General features: G+C 44.1%; 1 protein-coding gene across 2 annotated transcripts in view; it reads right to left on the bottom strand.

Moving 5' to 3' along the window:
* OPHN1 (oligophrenin 1) overlaps positions 1-20,423 on the bottom strand; it is a 156,174-nt gene that overhangs the window by 74,892 nt on the left and 60,859 nt on the right. For both annotated transcript variants that reach the window (XR_011559740.1, XM_070759623.1), the window contains exons 7-13: positions 20,279-20,383; positions 18,961-19,090; positions 17,030-17,130; positions 12,859-12,953; positions 11,160-11,238; positions 7,070-7,103; positions 3,258-3,320 (exon numbers count right to left, since the gene is read on the bottom strand). Coding sequence is in view for 1 of the 2 variants with exons in the window: in XM_070759623.1 (XP_070615724.1) it covers positions 3,258-3,320; positions 7,070-7,103; positions 11,160-11,238; positions 12,859-12,953; positions 17,030-17,130; positions 18,961-19,090; positions 20,279-20,383 (607 nt within the window). In the remaining variant the exon portion in view is untranslated. The remainder of the gene's footprint in view (positions 1-3,257; positions 3,321-7,069; positions 7,104-11,159; positions 11,239-12,858; positions 12,954-17,029; positions 17,131-18,960; positions 19,091-20,278; positions 20,384-20,423) is intronic.

The following is a 20,423-nucleotide window of genomic DNA, read 5'->3' as shown; positions in this document are numbered from 1 at the left end:
GCGTGGCTGCACCTAACACAATCTATGCTGCCTTCTAATTGAATGTCCCTGGAATATTCCAGCCAAATAATGTATAAGGATACTCAAAAGCAAAACAACAACAACATCTAAAGCGAACTGATACTGCTGAAGTTCTTTCCTTCATTTTGTTCCATTGTTGTTCCATTTGTTGAGGTTTTGAGCCAGAAACACTCTACTGTCTGGGATTTTGAGTGTTGTCTGAGGAACGGAACGGAACAGAACCCATTAATTTCTGTGGCACTTTTATGATACGGCTTCTTAAAGCCAGAAACAGGAGACTCGCCCATTCCTTCTGCTCTTTTTTATTGCTTCCTTCTGGAATATTAGCCATCCTGAATTTTCCTCTCAGCAATTCAGAAGTATAAATTAATTCCCTTCCCAGTTCTTTTGAAATTGTATAAAATGTCCCCCTTACAACAGATTTCTACCCTTATTTATAGCAGGTACTAAGAATTTATTTTATTTTTATTTTTGAAAATGTAATAATCTTTAAGTTTTCTAGTTAAAAACAACATAACAGCAAGGCATATAAAAGATACAAAAATACATAAATACTGTATATAGAATGCAAACAGAGTAAAAGCTAACCACTTTTACAGCTATTTCATTTCCAAATCTATTTACATTTCACAATATTACCATTTTAATTTAAACAATCACTATTATTTATGCAGTTCTTTATTTAATGAATTGAGTCTCCTGTTATATAATCAATGTCTATTTTTTCCATTTTAGTTACATAAACATAATCTCTTAGGATGTTAGATTAAGAACATTTGGAATTTCTTTATAGTTCACCTTTTATAGCCAAATCTGACATTTTTAATTGCATTTTAACCATTTATACCAATTATTCCAAGCATCATAGAATTCTGTATCTTCCTTTTCATGAATTTCTCTCTTATTGTTTTTATATAAACCTTTTGTGGATCTCCCTGGGCAGTTTATGTTTGTGGGCATAATTAATGTGAAGTCTATAGACTTCATCCACTTCAACTAATATTTCCTGTTTGGTCTTATTTCTTATTCCAACTATTATATCTGCCATGATTTCTGGGAGATTCTCCTCCTAAAGTTCCAGTACATTCTGGAGCTTCAAGAAAAATGCTACCCTCTCTACCTCCAGGTGAGAAATAGTGTCCTCAGGTCCATTTAGAACTAAGAAGAAATTTCCTGACAGTCAGAACGGTTGATCAGCGGAACAGCTTGTCTCCAGATGTTGTGAATACCCCAACACTGGATGTTTTTAAGCAAATGTTGGATATCCTCCCTAAGCAGGAGGTTGGACTAGAAGACCTCCAAGGTCCCCTCCAACTCTGTTATTATTTATTTATTTATAATATTATGGATAGGATGTTGACCAGCCAGGAATGGAGTTGTGGGAATTATTTTTTCCCGTTTTAGTGATAGTCATAGTTGTGCTAGCCATCTTTAATATATCCCTATACCACTGTACCATATATCTCCTTAGTTCTAAGTTGCTTCTCTCCTTGATTAGTTTCCACCCATTGCTTCTTGTTCTACCCTAAGGTGCTTTGGAGAATAGGTTGATTCCTTCTTGTTTGTGGCAACCACTGAGATATTGGAAGACTGCTGTCATGCTCCTATTTAAATGGTTGCCCACTAGGACTCCAAGATCCCTCTCACAGTTACTACTGTTGAGCAAGGTACCACATATACTGTACCTGTGCATTTTGTTTTTCTTGCCTAAATGTAGAACCTGACTTTTTTCACCATTGAATTTCATTTTGTTAGATTGTTCAAGTTTGTCAAGATCCTTCTGTATTTTGCACCTATCTTCTAGAGTGTTGGCTATTCCTGCCAGTTTGGTGTCATCTGCAAATTTAATAAGTTCCCCATCTATCCCCTCGTCCAAGTCATTGATGAAGATGTTGAAGAGTATTGGGCCTAAAACAGAGCCTTGCTTTATTTTATTTACTTTACTTTATAAATATTTACTTTATTTTAATGCTTCTAAAGTTGCTTTTTAAAAAAAATTGCATGTCATCTTTTCAACTGCTGTTTACAAGAGGTAACAAAAAAGTGTGATCCCACTAATCGCATATTGCTGTTGACATATTGGCATAATTTAGTGATTTAAGAATAAAGTTAAAGACTATTTTAAGAGTGTACCTTGCAAACTCCACAACACTGTCCTAGAACCAAAGAAATCCTCAGATCCCACCCACTCAATTAGAGAAATTGTCTTAGGGAGCATAAAATTATCACATCAGACCTCTGCCTCCCTCCAGGCTCCCTCACTGGCCTTTCTGAAAATATATCCTGCCCACCAAACCCCTCCCTCAGAATAACCTGAGGAAAGGAGGACAGAGAAGGCTGGGCTCAAAGGGAAGCCAAACGTCTTTCACCACATCCTCCACAGGTTGTCTTTGTTGGGGGTCTTAGAATAGCGAGTTAATTGGCTTCAAACAGCGTTACTCATCTCCAGCAACTTTAAAAAGCTATTTAGACTATTTCCCCCCAACTTTGACAACTTTGTGTGGATATCTGGGAGAATTCTGGGAGTTGAAACCCAGAGATCTTAAAGTTGTCAAAGTTGGAGGGGTGGGAAGAATGACGTAAACCAGTCATGGCGAAGCTATGGTACAGGTGCCACAGGTGGCATGCAGAGTCATATCTTCTGGCAAGTGAACTGTCACCCTAGCTCATCTCCAACGTGCATCTGTATGCCAGCCAGCTGATTTTTGGCTTGCACAGAGGCTCTGGGAGGGTGTTTTTGGCTTACAGAGAGCCTCTGGGGTGGGTGGGGGAAGGGCGTTTTTACCCTCCCTCGGCTCCACGGAAGCCTTTGGAGCCTGGGGAGGGTGAAACATGAGCCTACTGGGCCCACCAGAAGTTTGGACACAGGCTGTTTCCAGCCTCCAGAGGGCTTCCGGGGTGTGTGGGAAGCTGTTTTTGCCCTCCACAGGCATTGAATTATGAGTGTGGGCACTCGCACATGAGCAATACTGCATGTGCATGCTCTTTTGGCACCCGAGGAAAAAAAGGTTCGCCATCACTGACCTAAACAGTCTTTTAAAGCTGGGGGCAGAAAGGAGATAAAGAGGAATTTCTCTTTTGTTTCCCCTGGGGAAAGGTGCAACTACAAGAGACACCTTGGGGAGGCTCCATCCTTTAAGGACTGCTATTTCCAGGCCCGCACTGCTCAGCCAGACATGCCTCCCTGTCGCTGAACTCACTCTAGTTTAATAAAATGGGCTGTATGCTATCCTTACCGTTTGTCTCCACCGCATTGATGCATTTCCGGACAAATCTGAAACCGATCTCGTTGAGTTCCACTGTTGCAAAGAAACAAAACAAAAGCCAGACAAAATCATCCCTCCAGAAAAGCAAGGAAGAACATGTTTATTTTGACCCCATCACCCCCCGCAGACGTGATGCTGCTTTTATGCAGCCCACATCTGCTTGCATATCATCAGTAGTGGGCAGTAGCTGATGTGGTCAGGTGCTCCATCCCGGTAGTAAATTCTGGGAAGCTCACGCGGCTGTGCATCACTGACACACGCACAAGATTTTGCTTCTGTGCATGCGCAGCAAGCGAAATCTCACATGAGGGCACTCGCATGAGAGAGATTTCGGTGATTTTTACTGATTATTTGCTTTTGCGTATGCGCAGAAGCAGAAATATCAGCAAAAGTTGCCAAAACCTCGCTCCCGCATGAGTTGGCAGCAGGCAGGACAGGATGGAACATAGTTCCACTGGCGGAAATGAAGATGTGTGCGCAGCTCCAGCTGATTGGCGGCTGTCACTTCCTGAATTACTGGAGTTGGCACTCCTTTTTTTCCCTGCTGCTGCGTCTGCGCTCCTTGCTTTTTTCCTCTTTCCTCCTTCCTGGCCTCAGACAAGCTTCCCTCTCTCCTGCCCGGCTCCCCTCTAGCCTCATGCGGTCACCTCCCGCCTGAGGTGCAAGCAGAAGGCCTGGGTGGAAGCGGTGCTGGCAGCCTTGATGCTTCTGGCACCACCCGTTCACCTAGCTACCCAGCCTGAGGCGGGGGGGCACCCAGGAAGGAGAGCACAGGAAACGCGAAGCAAATTGTCATCCCAGTGAGCGACACTGGTGAGGCTGTAAGTTGAGGACTTAACAGTTCACTTGAACAATGATGATCGTTCAAGCCACTCCCACCTGGTCACATGGCTGGCAAGCCACTCCTACCCAGTCACATGACTATTAAGCCACACCCACAAAATAAGCCACAGTGTGGCAGTAAAAACTTTGTCTGCACATTACTGCTCATGCACCTGTCCTCACACAAGATTTCACTTGCTGTGCATCAGAAGCCAAATCTTGCACTAATCGGCGTGCATGGGCCTGGCAAATGCGCATGTGCCTGTGACGGCCTTGGAGGGCGCACCAGCAGCACCAAAGACGAGCGGCCCTTCACTGACAGGCATGCAAGAAAGGCTCCCGTTCCTTCCAAGTGAGGGTGAACTATGGAGCAGCTCTGATGTCCAATGAGCATGAACGCTGAATAAGATCAGGTGAAATGGCAAGAGGCCACCGGTTTAATCCTGCCCTTCTCCAGCTATGTCCAGTACCAAATCTGTGGGATGTTTAAAAGCTGCTGCCAGGCAGAGCAAGCAATGTAAAGCATGTTGGACTAAGAAGCTGACTTAGTCTAAGTCAGTGGTGGCGAACCTATGGCATGAGTGCCACAGGTGGCACGCGAAGCCATATCAGCTGGCACGCAAGCCTTTGCCCTAGCTCAGCTCCAATGTGCATGTGTGTGCCGGCTAGCTGATTTCTGCCTGTCACAGAGGCTCTGGGAGGTCGTTTTTACTCTCCCCCAGCTCCAGGGAAGCCTTTGGAGACTGGGGAGGGCAAAACACGAGCCTACTGGGCCCGCCAGAAGTTGGGAAACAGGCCGTTTGCAGCCTCCAGAGGGCAGGGGAAGCTGTGGTCACCCTCCCGAAGCATTGAATTATGGGTGTGGGCATAATTGTGTTCATCATCGCTAGTCTAAGTCCTGGTGGTTTTGCAAGTAGAAAGCAGGTGATTCCAGGTCCTACAAGACAAAATGACTTTTAGGAACTTCAAACCCAAGCCTGTTCTGCAAACGTGGTGGGATAAGAAATGAACCAAATTCAGAACAGTGGTCAGGGAAGTCTGCACTGTTTTTTGTTAGATTAAAGGTACAACTGTTTTATACCAGCCTTTTATGGTATAAAAGTGGCATGTCCACAGATGTTGAACTCCAATTCCTTGCAAGTCCTTAACTATGTGGGGAGTCCCACATAGTTAGACTGGGGAGGTGATGGGCAAAGACTGGAGAATTGGAGGTGCATACTGCAGGTAGGGAGGGGGCAGGTAGAACCATTAGAATTCAGAACAACTATTTTCCCCCCCATAAAGCTGCATCCTTACTGAAGTCAGTTTGGACTCAGTGTATCGCATGCAGGAATACATGGGCTAATTAAAATATTTCTAAGAGGATATTAATAATGTTGGATGATAGGGGTTAACAGATTAGGGATGAAACCCTCTATAGCAGTGATGGTAACCCTTTTTTCCTTGGATGCCGAAAGAGCGTGTGTGGGCGCTATCACGCATGTGCAAGTGCTCACTCCCATAATTCAATGCCTGGGGAGGCAAAAACAACTTCACCCCCCCCCCGGATGCCCTATGGAGGCCAGGAATTGCCTGTTTCCCAACTTCGGGGGGGGGGGGGGAAGTAGGTTCATGTTTCACCCTCTCCAGGCTCCAAAAGCTTTGATGGAGCTGGAGGAGGGTAAAAACGCCCTCCCAGAGCCTCTGTGACAGCCAAAAACCAGCTGGCCAGCACACACATGAAACTTGGAGCTGAGCTAAGGCAAAGGCTTGCTTGCCAGCAGATATGGCTCTGCCTGCCACCTGTGGCACCCATGCCATAGGTTCGCCATCACTGCTCTACAGTGAGGAGGCCCAGCTATCTGGCCTGCCTGGGCTGAACTGAGCAAAGAGGAATTGACTTGTGCTGCATGTAAAAATACACAACCGAGTTAACGCATATAATAAATCATGGCATGGACACGCCTGCTCTAGAGATCAGGTAAGTCTTCTAGTGGGTTTGTGCCCTCTCCTGGCTATCTAGGTTTTCACAGCTCTCATTTGGTGGCCATAATGAATATTTCTAATTAATTATTCCTTTTTTTAAAAAAAACCCCAAATTTTTAAGCTTAATTCATTCAGGCACGGATCCCGCAGGAAGAAAGGAGCTGGGCACATCCATGCTGCACTCTCATACCTCCTTGCATTTTACTACTCCAAGCCACATTTGTGGAGAAAAGGTTCCTGGAACCGATAAAGGCTGGATTTGACACTTCAGGTTTAAAAGAGCAACTGCTGCCTTTCCTCTTTTTTAACTTGGCTACCCTAAAGCCAAGTAATGACTGATGTTTTTGAAAACCTCAGCAAGTCTAACAGGGGAAATATACTGCTCAAAAAAATAAAGGGAATACTGTACTCAAATAACACATCCTAGATCTGAATGAATGAAATATTCTCATTGAATACTTTGCTCTGTACAAAGTTCAATGTGCACAACAGCAGGTGAAATGGATTGTCAATCAGTGTTGCTTCCTAAGGGGACAATTTGATTTCATAGAAGTTTGATTAACTTGGAGTTATATTCTGTTGTTTAAGTGTTCCCTTTATTTTTTTGAGCAGTATATATTGCTCTCCTCAAGATATTTGTAGCTAAAACTTGGAAATGGTGCAAGACAACGTTACCCTTTCAGAAAAACCAAGACTGTGCATTGCCTGCAGTTGGATAGACTCTGGAAGGCTATTCAAAAAGTTGACACTGAAGTCAGAGCCATACTGAAGAACACGAAAGGAAGATCGTCCCCAAAACAAAATGCAGGACTTTTTTTTTTTTTTGACATGAACCTTTTAAATTTCCTGACTCTATAACAATGCTGATTGTTCCTATTTCAAAGCTCAATTCCAAAACCTGGACATGCCACCAGCAGGGGGCGCTCTCTGAAGCTACTTCAGAGCTACTCCCTTTGGCATCCCCGATGCTGGGAAAAGTCACATACAGTACTCACTTTCTTCCTGCTTGGTGATAGGACTGTGGTAGATCTAAACAGCAAAGGGAGGGGAGGAGGGGGGACAAGAGAGGGGCAACAAGGAAGGGTCAATTAAAAGCATGACAGGACAAAGCCATTGGAGGGAGGGAGGGAGACAAAGAAACAGAGATAACATCATTTGAAAATAAGCACTTGGGTTAGCTTTCATCTTTGCAGTCTTTGCCAAGCTGCACATTACAGCCAGAGACTTTAAATGCTTAAGATGGAAAAAAAAAAGGCACCCTGGATTTGCATGTGGGTGTGTTTCTAATTTGCTAAAAACAGCATTTGGAAGGGCTTGCTCCTAATATGAATTGGCATGGGTCAGTCTTCCAAATTTTGGCTGTCCAGCCTAATGGGGAGGGACGTCCTACTGCCACCAGTCAATGCTCCAGCTCCCTCTTGAGGACACCACATTTATTTATTTTTATTTTGTTGTTAAAATGTTTATTCATTTTCCAAAATTTTAAAAAGAAAAAAGGCATTTCAATGATTTAATACAGATTTAAACCCGCTATCTTATATTTGTTACATTTCTTATATCACCTCTTTATATTACGTTATTACCTATATTACGTTACATGTTTCTATATTCCTTTTGATACATCATTTCACATTTTATTCCTCTCTTTACTTTTGTTACCTATCCAATTGTAGCATTTTTCCAAATTTCACAATACTGTACTCTGAATTGATAGTTCCCTTAATCTCCATGATCATCCTATCCATTTCTGCACATCTATAAATTTTTTCCATGATGTTATTTTCTGGCGGGGTCCAGAATTGTGTGTAGATATTTGTGCTGCCGTAATTATGTGGGTAATTAAATATTGTATTTTGGAGGGGTATTTTTTCGTTTTTATTCCTAGGAGCATGCATTCCGCGGTGAATTTTGTATCTGTTTCAGTTATCTCCAATAGCCACATGAATTTTTTTCCAAAATCCTTTTACCTTTGGGCATGTCTACCATAGGTGAAAGAAGGAGCCTATTTTTTTGTTGCACTTCCAACAGGTCGAATTCAGACTTGGGTAAATTTTTGCTAGTCTGGAGGGAGCCAAATACCATCTATAGAACATCTTACCGTAATCTTCTTTAAAAATCGCACATTTTTGTAATTTTACAATTGATGTTCCAGGCCTTCTCCCAGTAAGCCATATGGATACTATGTCCTATGTTTTTAGCCCAAGCTAACATTGGTTCTTTGACCGTTTCTTCTATTTCTTCTATTTTATCTGTTTCTAATAGAGTTGGCCTCCTTAGGGTCCCATCGACCAAACAATTATTATTATTATTATTATTACTTGGATTTGTATGCCGCCCCTCTCCGAAGACTCGGGGCGGCTTACAACACGTGGAACAAATCATAAATAATCTGACAAATTTAAAATATTTAAAGATTTAAAAAAAACCATATGCTAACAGACACACACACAAGCATACCATGTATAAATTAAACATGCCCAGGGGGAGATGTTTCAGTTCCCCCATGCCTGACGGCAGAGGTGGGTTTTAAGGAGTTTACGGAAGGCAGGAAGAGTAGGGGCAGTTCTAATCTCCGGGGGGAGTTGGTTCCAGAGGGTCGGTGCCGCCACAGAGAAGGCTCTTCCCCTGGGGCCCGCCAACCGACATTGTTTAATTGACGGGACCCGGAGAAGGCCCACTCTGTGGGACCTAATCGGTCGCTGGGATTCGTGCGGCAGGAGGCGGTCTCGGAGATATTCTGGTCCAATGCCATGAAGGGCTTTAAAGGTCATAACCAACACTTTGAATTGTGACCGGAAACTGATCGGCAGCCAATGCAGACTGCGGAGTGATGGTGAAACATGGGCATACCTAGGTAAGCCCATGACTGCTCTCGCAGCTGCATTCTGCACGATCTGAAGTTTCCGAACACTTTTCAAAGGTAGCCCCATGTAGAGAGCATTACAGTAGTCGAACCTCGAGGTGATGAGGACATGAGTGACTGTGAGCAATGAGTCCCAGTCCAGATAGGGCCGCAACTGGTGCACCAGGCGAACCTGGGCAAACGCCCCCCTCGCCACAGCTGAGAGATGTTTTTCTAATGTGAGCTGTGGATCGAGGAGGACGCCCAAGTTGCGGACCCTCTCTGAGGGGGTCAATAATTCCCCCCCCCCCAGGGTAATGGACGGACAGATGGGATTGTCCTTGGGAGGCAAAACCCACAGCCACTCCGTCTTATCCGGGTTGAGCTTGAGTCTGTTGACACCCATCCAGGCCCCAACAGCCTCCAGGCACCGGCACATCACTTCCACCGCTTCATTGACTGGGCATGGGGTGGAGATGTAAAGCTGGGTATCATCCACATATTGATGATACCTCACCCCATGTCCTTGGATGATCTCGCCCAGCGGTTTCATGTAGATGTTAAATAGCAGGGGGGAGAGGACCGACCCCTGAGGCACCCCACAAGGGAGAGACCTAGGAGCCGACCTCTGACCCCCCACTAACACCGACTGCGACTGGCCAGAGAGGTAGGAGGAGAACCACTGGAGAACAGTGCCTCCCACCCCCAACCCCTCCAGCCGGTGCAGAAGGATACCATGGTCGATGGTATTGAAAGCCGCTGAGAGGTCAAGGAGCACCAGGACAGAGGATAAACCCCTGTCCCGGGCCCGCCAGAGATCATCCATCAACGCGACCAAAGCGGTTTCCGTGCTGTAACCGGGCCTGAAACCCGACTGCTGGGGACCTAGATAATCGGCTTCTTCCAAGGACCGCTGGAGCTGGAGTGCCACCACCTTCTCAACAACCTTCCCCATAAAGGGAAGGTTGGAGACTGGACGGTAGTTATTAAGCACGGCTGGGTCCAGGGAGGGCTTATTGAGGAGGGGGCGCAGGACCTAGGGGAAGAGCCTTCTCTGTGGGAGCCCTGACCCTCTGAAATCAGCTCCCCCCAGAGATTCGCACTGCCCCCTCGCCTTCCGAAAGAGCTTAAAAACTCATCTTTGCCGCCAGGCTTGGGACTTTTAGATCTTCCCCCTGACCATTGAATGCTTAAGTATGATTGTTGAATGATTGGCCGATAAGTTTTTCTTTTAATTGTTTTTAAATATAGCATTAATTGGATTTATATTATCGTTCTGTTTTTTTTATATATGCTGTGAGCCGCCCCGAGTCCTCGGAGAGGGGTGGCATACAAATCCAATTAAATAAATAAATAAATTTGGATATTTTGGATATTATTTTTTCATCTGTGAACGCCATTTCGTCTGTGGATGCCATCTGATGGTGCCTGGGGTTGGTCCCAAGGAGCCAGGTGCTCCATTGACCATACTAACCTTAAGCGATGCCCAGCTTCATTCAGAAGAGATTTACTTCTGAGTGGACATCCATTGATATGACCCCGATGCCTCTGGACTGAAAATTAATCCCAAGGCACCCTTTTAACTATGCCAAGGCACATTTTTTATTTTTTTAAAAAAAATCAGCTCAAACACTTTTTATGTAGTTTTTGTCCGGATATACAGAGCCACGCACTAAGACTTGACAAGATACCAGAATTTATAGTGTGGCAATTTAGGAACCAGTGCAGAGAAATAATGAAGACACTTTTGTAGAAAACATTAGTAAACAGTTTTACGCTTCAGTGCAATAAAAAATATCTTAGTCTTCTATTTATAGGAACAAACTTAGCTTTAACTATATGCAGTAAAGCTTACTTACATGCAAATACTAAACCAGTTTTAAATCCAGGTTTCTCCATATCAACACTACAGCTCTAACTCAATAATTAACTCACGCTCAAAACTGCTCCAACCAGCCAACATAAACAGCCAACAATCATTGTAAAGTTGCTTTGCATTTTATAATGCTCCGGCCCAATCAGGCTGCAGTTTACACCCTATGACTCAGCATTCATTACTGTTTTAACATGCTTACAACCTTCTTTTACCCTATTTGGTAATATGATGGAATATCACCTAGGACTGAGCTAATCCTTGACAAGTTGGCCAGTCCAAAACCACTCCTTGAAAGTCCCATTCTCAGAAGAGGTAAAACAAGGAACCGATTCCCTGACTTCAACCAGGAGCAGCCCTCCGTACCTACCGGCTCCTTCCCATCCATGGCCTCCATCCAGAGACGTCGGTTGGCTTCCGAGGGAGCCTGTAAGGTGATGGGACCAGACCTGCAAAAAAATCAGGGTGGGGGGGGGACACACAAGAAAGAAAAATTAACAGCCAACTCAAATGTAGTTTTAATTTTAACTCCCAAAATAAAACTGAAAAATGCCGTATTTTTCAAAGTATAAGACACACTTTTTTCCTCCCTAAAAGAGGCTGGTAATTTGGGTGCGTCTTATACTCTGAATGTAGCTTCCTTCTCCCCACCCCCCCAGTCCTAACTAGCTGCTAATAATCTTCCCAGCTCTTACCTTGCAGGCTCTTTCACTGTTTCTCTCTGCGAAGAATGTTGTACAAGCTCTAAGTCTTTGCAAGTTTTTTTTCCCATTGCTCTAACTTGCTCCAAATAAGTTTCTTTCCAGCCCTAACCAGGTGCTAACTATGTTCCCAGTTCTTACCGGCTTGCAAGCTCTTTCATTGTTACTCTCTGCAAAGAATATTTTCCAAGCCCTAAGTCTTTGCAGGGTTTTTTTTCCCCATTGCTCTATTTGGTCTGAATGTTTCTTTCCAGGTGCTAATGATGTTCCTAGCTCTTACTGGCTTGCAAGCTCTTTCATTGTTACTCTCTCAGAATAAAGTTATTTTTAAAGCCCTAACCAGGGGATAAAATAATGTCCTGGCAAAGGACGCCAGATGAATACCTGATAAGCAGATTCTTTCCCCTATTTTCCTCCCCAAAAACTAACGTGCGTCTTATACTCCGGTGTGTCTTATAATAGAATTCTTTGAATAGAATAAATTTCAATGTGTTTTCAGTTTGGGATTGAACTACCATATTTTTCAAAGAATTCTATTCAAATTTATCAAAACATTTTTATGTTTTTCTCTCTGCATTTAACCCGTTTCCCCATCAATCTCCCCTTTTTCTTTCAGCGTATGTTTTATTAAGTCAAGTGTCTCATCATCAACAGCACCATGAGGTCATCGAGCAGCTCTGGATTTTTAACCAGCGTCCAATCTGGATGCCAACAGCTCAAAGGGAACATAAATCCCCACTAATGTTATAACTGAGCAGAGTTGCTTCCTCCTTTCCATCATCCCTGCAGAGAGAAAACATCAAAACTCTCATATGAATGATTTTAAGAAACCCTTCCAAAAAGTAAGAGCACATCCAGAGAAATTACAGCATTCACCAGACGTGTTGAAACGGAGAAAGGGGAGAGATTGGTCAAGAAAGCTTTAATCTCCATTTATTATTATTATTATTATTATTATTATTATTATTATTATTATTATTATTAATTAGATTTGTATGCCGCCCCTCTCCGTAGACTCGGGGCGGCTCCCACTGTGGGAGGGAAGATCCCTACAGCCCCTTCACAGAGATGGGCTACTAATGGAGTGCACCTGCGTGTCCGCGCGCGATTTTGCTACCTGCCCAGGTGCAGTACCATAATTGGCTGGACTCTGCTAGCACTCAGAGCCACGGGGGAGAGCACACATCACCGTTGCACCTTAGCAGCCCACCTCTGCCCCCTCAACTCTCAAACAGAATAACATTTCCACTCATCGGAATGAGGAAAAGCCTTCATCTCTTTGTTATTGTTTATTTTTATCTGCACCACCTTTAAAGAGGAGTTGCCCAATATTTCACTGGGACTGAAGCGCCCAAAGGCTTAGCTCACCTTTCCACTGTCTCGATGTCAAAACAAAACCTTTTGTCTATGGAGTCCGTCTTCCTTCGCACACAGGATTTCAGAATCAAATGTACAGTGGCGCCCTGAGAGAAACAAGAACGTTACATTTAAAAGAAACACCAACCACTGTTGTGAGTGCTCCTTGTCTGTCCACCTCAGGTCATGTCTGATTCTGAAGAGGATGAGCCAGGCCCCTCAGGGTCCCCTGGGCCAGGAGGGCTGCCAGAGGAAGCTGAGGGCAAGAGTGAGGCAGACAGTGACTGGGGAGAGCCTGAGGGGGCTGACGTGACATTGGGAGAATGGTCTCAGTCAGACAGTGAGGAAGACATGTTAGTGGAAAACAATTGGATAAATGCTCGCTATAGAAGAATGGCTAAAAGGTGAGGGGCGATCCTTAGCTCTTTGAGGTGTGATGTCACTTCCAGGCTATATAAAGGAAGATTTCTGGGAAATGGGGGCATGGACTTTCAACATTTGTTACATGGAAGAGCTGAGGAACTGGCGTGCCTGAAAAGAAATCCTAAAAACCATGGTCTCTGTCTCCCAATGCATCCTATGCTTGGTTCCTGTGTTAGCAAAAGTTTTCGGTGAACTTCTGCCTATGTTTTGATCTATGAGAAGAGAGTTATCTAGGAATGTGATAAGGATTGAGTTTTGCCCGCTTCCCAGGCCCAGAGTCGAGGCTGGTTTCTTAATGAGAGAATTGTCTGCTTCATATGCTACTTAAACTCTGCATTGCAATTTATGTATCCTGCTTGATTGAAATAAAGAGGGAGTTTTATTACTAAGAAGTGATTTTCCGAGAACTGGAATTTATTGGAGGCCCATGAGCAGAACAACAACAGGGGAGGGTGGCCTTTAAGAAACATGTGCCAAGAGTAATAGCCAACCCTCCAATCAACGCAAGTTGAAAGCGGTCTTAAGCTCAATCCGGATCTCAACCAATCAAAGCACAAGACCAGGACCCAAGATTTTCTCATGTCAGGAAAGCTTGAAGGACAGAGGGACAAAGCAGGAGCAGCCTGGCAGATGTGTCCTTTTCAGCTGGACTCCTGGACAGGCTTCAGGCTTCTGCCAGGAGTCCCCAACTGCAAGTCTTGGTCCTTCCTGCCACTGGGCTTGAAGGAGCAGACTCACTTCTGCTTGCCCTTCAGAGCCGAGGCCGCTGGGGGCTCTCCGAGACTGGGTTGGGCTCAGCAGACTCTGAGAAAGCACCCCACCCAGGCCCTGTTAGTACTATGTACATAACTGGTTGGGGTGTAGCAAGATATAAACCAAATTAACAATGTATGCTTAAATGTATTGAAACACTATAGTTTTAAGAGTTAGTGTTGTGGATTGCCATAAGAGGGAGCCAGAAGCGTGATTCTCTCTCTCTAGGCTATTCATTACTATCTCTGTATTGCCTCGGTGACTGCTGTTGTAAGAGCTGTGTCCTCAAGTGATAGCTTATATATGGTTTATGTAAGTAAGGCTTATAGACTTGTATATGTACTGAGAGGTATTGACTGATGTACTGTAATTGTGTATGACTAGGATTGTTCTTGACTAAGATATTTGCCAAACTACCGTATTTTTCAGAGTATAAGACACACTTTTTCCCTCCCTAAAGGAGGCTGAAAATTCAGGTGCATCTTATACTCTGAATGTAGCTTTTTTCTGAAGCTTTTTTTTCAACCCTAACTAGGTGCTAATGATCTTCCCAGCTCTTACCTGCTTGCAAGCTCTTTTATTGTTACTCTCTGCGAATAATGTTTTCCAAGCCTTAAATATTTGCAGGGGTTTTTTTTTCATCGCTCTAACTTGCTCCAAATGTTTCCTTCCAGCCCTAACAGAGTGCTAAGGGTGTTCCCAGCTTTTACTGGCTTGCAAGCTCTTTCATTGTTACTCTCTCTGAATAAGGTTTTTGAAAAGCTCTAACCAGGGGACAAAATAATGTGCTGAAGCTGACCAGACTAAGGATGCTAGCCAGATGAATATCTGGTAAGCATATTCTTTTCCCTATGTTGCTCCCCCAAAACTAAGATGCATCTTATACTCTGGTGCGTCTTATACTCCGAAAAATGTGGTAATTAGTATTGTGTATACTTGATGTATCTGGATTGTATTACTGGATTGTTACTAGTATTTCTGGGCTATCAGCTGTATATCTTCCACCCTCACATTTCCCTGCACCCTGCACAGCTGCATTTTCAAGATGGGCAGCTATATAAAGGAAAGGGAATAAAAGTTTAGCCATTACCTGGGGTGCAATCTGTGGGAGGTCTGTATATGTATATCTTTGACTACTAAGACTGCACACTCCTTAACACTTAACACAGGGGAGGGCAGTCCTTTGCAGTCCTTGGCTTGGCTTTGCCTTCTCCTTTCCAGGAGGCCTACAGCCTCTTCTGGCCAGGCCACGGGCTCATTCACAAGTGTGCAAAACAGCATCTGTCCACAATGGAGGGCTGGAACCAGGAGTCTCATGCCCAGGCAAAAACCCTCCGAGGATTGTGCCTTGTGTCTGCACAGCCACATGGCTGCAAGGAGTCGGTCCTGCTCCGTCTGGATGACCCAGCAAGACCAAGTTGGGCTTTGCCTGGCGGCTGAGAATATGGAACAGAGCCCAGCGGATTCTCAGTGGCACAATCACTCCAACTGGGAGGAGCTCATCCATTTTACTCACCATGGAGATTCCTAGAGAGGCCCCACAGAGGCTTCTCCCTGTCTTTTCTGGTTACTGTTTCAGAGGCTTGAGTTTTTAAGTGGAAAATGGTTCTTGAGAAGAGGCAAAAAAATCTTGAACACCCAGTTCTTATCTAGAAAGTTTCGTATGTAGAGGCGTTCTTAGGTAGAGGTACCACTGGATTGTATTATGATTATTTGTTTTTACGTTTGTTGCTTTTGGATTTTTAATACTATCTGCACCCTGCACAGCTGCATTTTGCAAGATGGGCAGCTATATAAAGCAAAGGAATAAAAGTTTAGCCACCACCTGGGGTGCAATCTGTGGGAGATGTGGAGAGAATTAAACATTTGCTCCCCACATAAAAAATACTCATTCTATTGCATTTCTTTCCAGTAGGTCTCATTCCATTTGATGAGAATTTGCTTTTGAGATTTCTTTCAAAAGAGAAGAAAAAGTTGACAAAGGCACTACCCCATTCCTTAGTTAGCCAACACCCTGCCCTCTGTTGTGGCAATGTATGTCCCACTCTGTAGCTCTCCTGATCTGCCACTCTTCCCATTTAATCAGTCAAAAAGAAATCAGAAGGGAACTTCCTGCATTCAGACACGGAAACGGGGCAGACGAGGGGACCAGCTCACTGGAGAGACAATCAGCAGCCTCCACTGCCCGAAACGAGAAGGTCAGTTGGGACAGGCAAGGCAGAGAAATCCACAGGAAGGTCTTTTTTGGCAGGAGAAGAACATTTCCAGGAACTTCATATTCCTTCCCTTGCTGGCAATTTAACCAGGTGAAATGAAGCTTCCTGTTGTTTGAGTAGAAAGATTTTTTTTCCAAACCTGATTAATAAATACGCAAATAGGGAATTGCGAGTAAAGAGAGGTCTTGGGTTAGAAATGCAAAGTTTTGCCTGTATTAAGGGGTACTTAATGACAAAAATGATGCTCTGTTAAGAGAGGCTATGCTGAGAAAAAGTCTATAATGAACTACCCTTTCCTTGATAAAAGGGCATTTTGGAGGAACAATAAAGTTTAGCCAGATAAAAGATTTTGAATTGATCCAAGACAATAGCATCAGCTTGAGAATCCTAGAGAGAAGCATTGGGGAAATGCCAAAGGTTTTCTCTTGCCTAGACAGCTGATCCTGATCCTGCACATTATTAGAAGGCCAGTTGCCCTGTTTGTGATTCTTCTCACAAATGACCCAATGCAAATCTGACACGTCAAAAAAATTCCATTCTGCTATGAGGAGGTTTCCCCAAATTGATGTTTCGTACCTCTTACAATCACCGGTCTGCACAGTTTTGCCTCTAAACACTCTAAAATTAGTTGGTGAAGATGACAAACAAACAAAGGCAAGTACATCTGAACTGGAGACCAGAAAGTGAGAAAGGAGGGGAGAAGCCACAAGTTGCCGTTTGAGCCCAGCGTTCCTTAAAGGGGTGCAGAAGTTCTGCCTGGTTTAGCACCATTGATGCAAGAATCTACTCACTTGTTTTGTTCCTGGTTTCTGCTCCATGGGTGTCATTCTTAACATCTTTGTTTCCTTCTCATACTGGCAGTAGTATTTGACCCAGGAGATTCCCAAAGCCCCTACATCAAGTGAAGAGATTAATTAATACTTGAGAGACACACCCACACCCAATTTTCCACATTCGTTATCTAATACAATCATCTCAAACACTGCCTGGGTTTCCAGCACCCCCCCTCCCACCCCACAAAAAGATAAATGGCAGGCAGTCCTCTCTCACTTATCCAGGTTGTAGATATAAAACAACAACTATGCCTAGCTATCACATCCTGGCCCTTGCCGACTTTTCCTGATTCAATATACATGAGAACTTGACTTAATTCCTTGACATCAGTTCTGGTTACAAGGTTGAATTTAAGTAACTGCATGACCTCTGTTTCATCAATTAAAACTCATGATATTCTCCTTAGCAGAATGGGGAAAGTTGGTTTAAATCAGAGGTCTCAAAACCTGGCAACTTTAAGACTTGTGGACTTCAACTCCCAGCTATGCTGGCTGAAGAATTCTGGCAGTTGAAGTCCACAAGTCTTAAAGTTACCAAGTTTGGGGACCTCTGGTTTAGATGATGCCACTATCAGACAACTCCATAGTAGGATGACTACAATGCCTAAAAACTGCTTGTTAATGTCTCCATTCAACTTGGAATAAAGGGCCACACTTTTATTAATGGTTTACTAAGGATTTACTAATAAATCATTTTTTGCGCATGATTTCACTACCTGCCCAGGTGCAGTAGCATAATTGCGCTGGACACCACTAGCACTCAGAGCCACGGGGGCAACCACACGTCACCGTTCCACTTTAGCAGCCCACCTCTGGACCCACTACTGATGGGGAAGCAGGAAAAGATTCAATTTTCCTCATTTTCCTATATCCTTGGTAACTTTTTTTTAAAGGAATAGTGAGGATTCTGGCTAAATCCCCATAAATGGCACAAGGGATCTTCTTCTATTTGGACTGAAACGTCAAGGGAGAACAGGGATGCTTGGGAGCAGGGCTCAGAGCAGTGGGTGAACAGAAGATGTGGAGAGTTGGACACAGCAGGATGGATATTCATCCTCATCCTCCTGGCTTAAATTATGCAAGTCAAGGCCCCAACTTCCCAGGTTCATTTTTAAATATTTTTTGCCCCCACCTCCAATATCTCATCATCATTTCAATTAATTTTAGGTTAAGGCTGGGTCAAAAGATGAATTCTGATGAGATCAGTAGGCACAGGGACCTTTATAGGTATTGGGTATCACCTATACAGCCCAACGTGGCTTAGATCAGATTATTTATGGGACCGTCTTCTGCCTCACACTTCCCAGTGACCAATTACGGCCCACAGAGTTGGCCTCCTCCGTGTCCCATCAGCCAAACAATGCTGGCTGGTGAGACCACGGGGAAGGGCCTTCTCTGTGGTGGCTCTGGTTCTATGGAACCAACTCCTCCTGGAGATTCGTACCGCCCCCACCTTCCTAGCCTTCCAAAAGGCCTTAAAAACATAGCTTTGCCAGCAGGCCTGGGGCCATTGAGCAACAGCACTCTGGCCCAGCCAGTAGTGATGAATGATAGATGAATGACTTTTAATATTGGGGTTTTTAATTATTGTATACTGCTTTATTGTTGTACACCACCCTGAGTATGTTAGTAGATGGGCAGTTTATAAATCAAATAAATCAAAGTAAATTAATTAAATTCAGTTGTCTACAAGGAGGCAAACTGAAGAGCAGAGGTCACTTATTTTCAGGATCTTCAATCAAGGTAGATTTTAGGTATATTTTATTTTAAAGGTATATTTTCAACCAAAGGGATATCAAGCACAAGAGGTGACTCTTCTCTTGCGCTAGACATACCTTTATGATTCCACCCTGTAGAACCTCATTTAAGAAAGCAAGTCGGCCTCTTACATTTTTCTTGTGAATAGAGGTATCCTTCAATGGTTGCTTTGCCAGGTAATTTGCAGGTCAGTGGGGCTTCTTTCATTCTTTTCTTCAGGTCTTCTAGCTCTTCACGCGTACTGCTGAAATGATTCCTTGTCTAGGGAGCAATGGGAGGGGAAAAACTGTATTGGGGAGGCAAAAATCCTTCTGTTCAGTTGGCCAATGGGATACACTTCAATGGTTCTTCCATGAAAGAGCCAGAGAAGGCGGCTAATCTTGGTGGACCAGCCTAGCAATCATCTCAACCAGAGCCTGGCCAGATGACCCTGGGGATTTCATTTTAAAACATCACAATAATTTTACACAGATCTATACCTTATATCTTACCATATTTTTAGGAGTAGAAGACGTACCTTTTCCCTCCTTAAAAGAAGCTGATAATTTGGGTGCATCTTATATATTCTGAATGGAGCTCCTTTTTTTTTCAGCCCTAACTAGCTGCTAACAATCTTCTCAGCTCTTATCTTGCAGCAGCATTGGGCTACGAGCCGGAACGCTAAATTGCGCTTGCCGTAACTGCTTGCGGGGCCAGCCCGATTCTGCTTCTGTATCTGTGGAGGTAGCAAAATCGTGCACGGAGTTGCAGATAAAACCTCGCCGAAACATGGGTGCACCTGCGGCTCCATGCACTATTTCCACAGGTGCAGAAGCAAAATTGTGCTGGCCCTGCAAGCACTTACGGCAAGCGTAATTTAGCGTTCCAGCCCGTAGCCCAACGCTGCTGCAAGATAAGACCTGGCATCGGACCAGAATACTTGCGGGACCATCTTCTGCCGCATGAGTCCCAGTGACCGGTTAGGTCCCACAGAGTCGGCCTTCTCCAGGTCCCGTCAACTAGACAATGTCACTTGGCAGGGCCTAGGGGAAGAGCCTTCTCTGTGGGGGGGCCAGCCCTCTGGAATCAGCTCCCCCCGGAGATTTCCACTGCCCCCACCCTCCTCGCCTTTCATAAGAGTCTGAAGACTCATCTATGCTACCAAGCATGAGGTCACTAGACTCTAGCCCCTTGTCCAACAAATGTGTTATGAGTAAGTTGATTGAATGGGTATGAATGTCCTTTTATGGTTATGGATTTTTTTTAGACTATTAATTCAAATTAATTGGATTTAGTACGTTATATATTGTTTGGTTATACATTGTAAGCCGCCTCGAGTCCTTGGAGAGGGGCGGCATAAAAGTTCAATCAATCAATCAATCAATCAATCAATGTGTCACTAAGAATTGCTGCTTCTCTACTTAAAAATAAGAGGTGGGAAGACACTGGGAAAATTGGAAATTCACTTACATTTTGCAAACTGAGCTGAAGCTGTTGCTTGTATGGAAGGAAATCTTGTGTGAGCTCCACAGTCAGGTTGTTGTAAGTGAAGAGGCTATGAAGAAAAGCCAACACCTACGCAAGGAAGAATGATAATAGTTTTAAAATTGTACAG

This window comes from Erythrolamprus reginae, chromosome 8 (genome assembly GCF_031021105.1).
Source record: "Erythrolamprus reginae isolate rEryReg1 chromosome 8, rEryReg1.hap1, whole genome shotgun sequence".
Taxonomy (NCBI): Eukaryota; Metazoa; Chordata; class Lepidosauria; order Squamata; family Dipsadidae; genus Erythrolamprus; species Erythrolamprus reginae.
The sequence above is the reverse complement of the archived record's forward strand: the minus strand, read 5'-3'. Positions and strand labels throughout refer to the sequence as shown.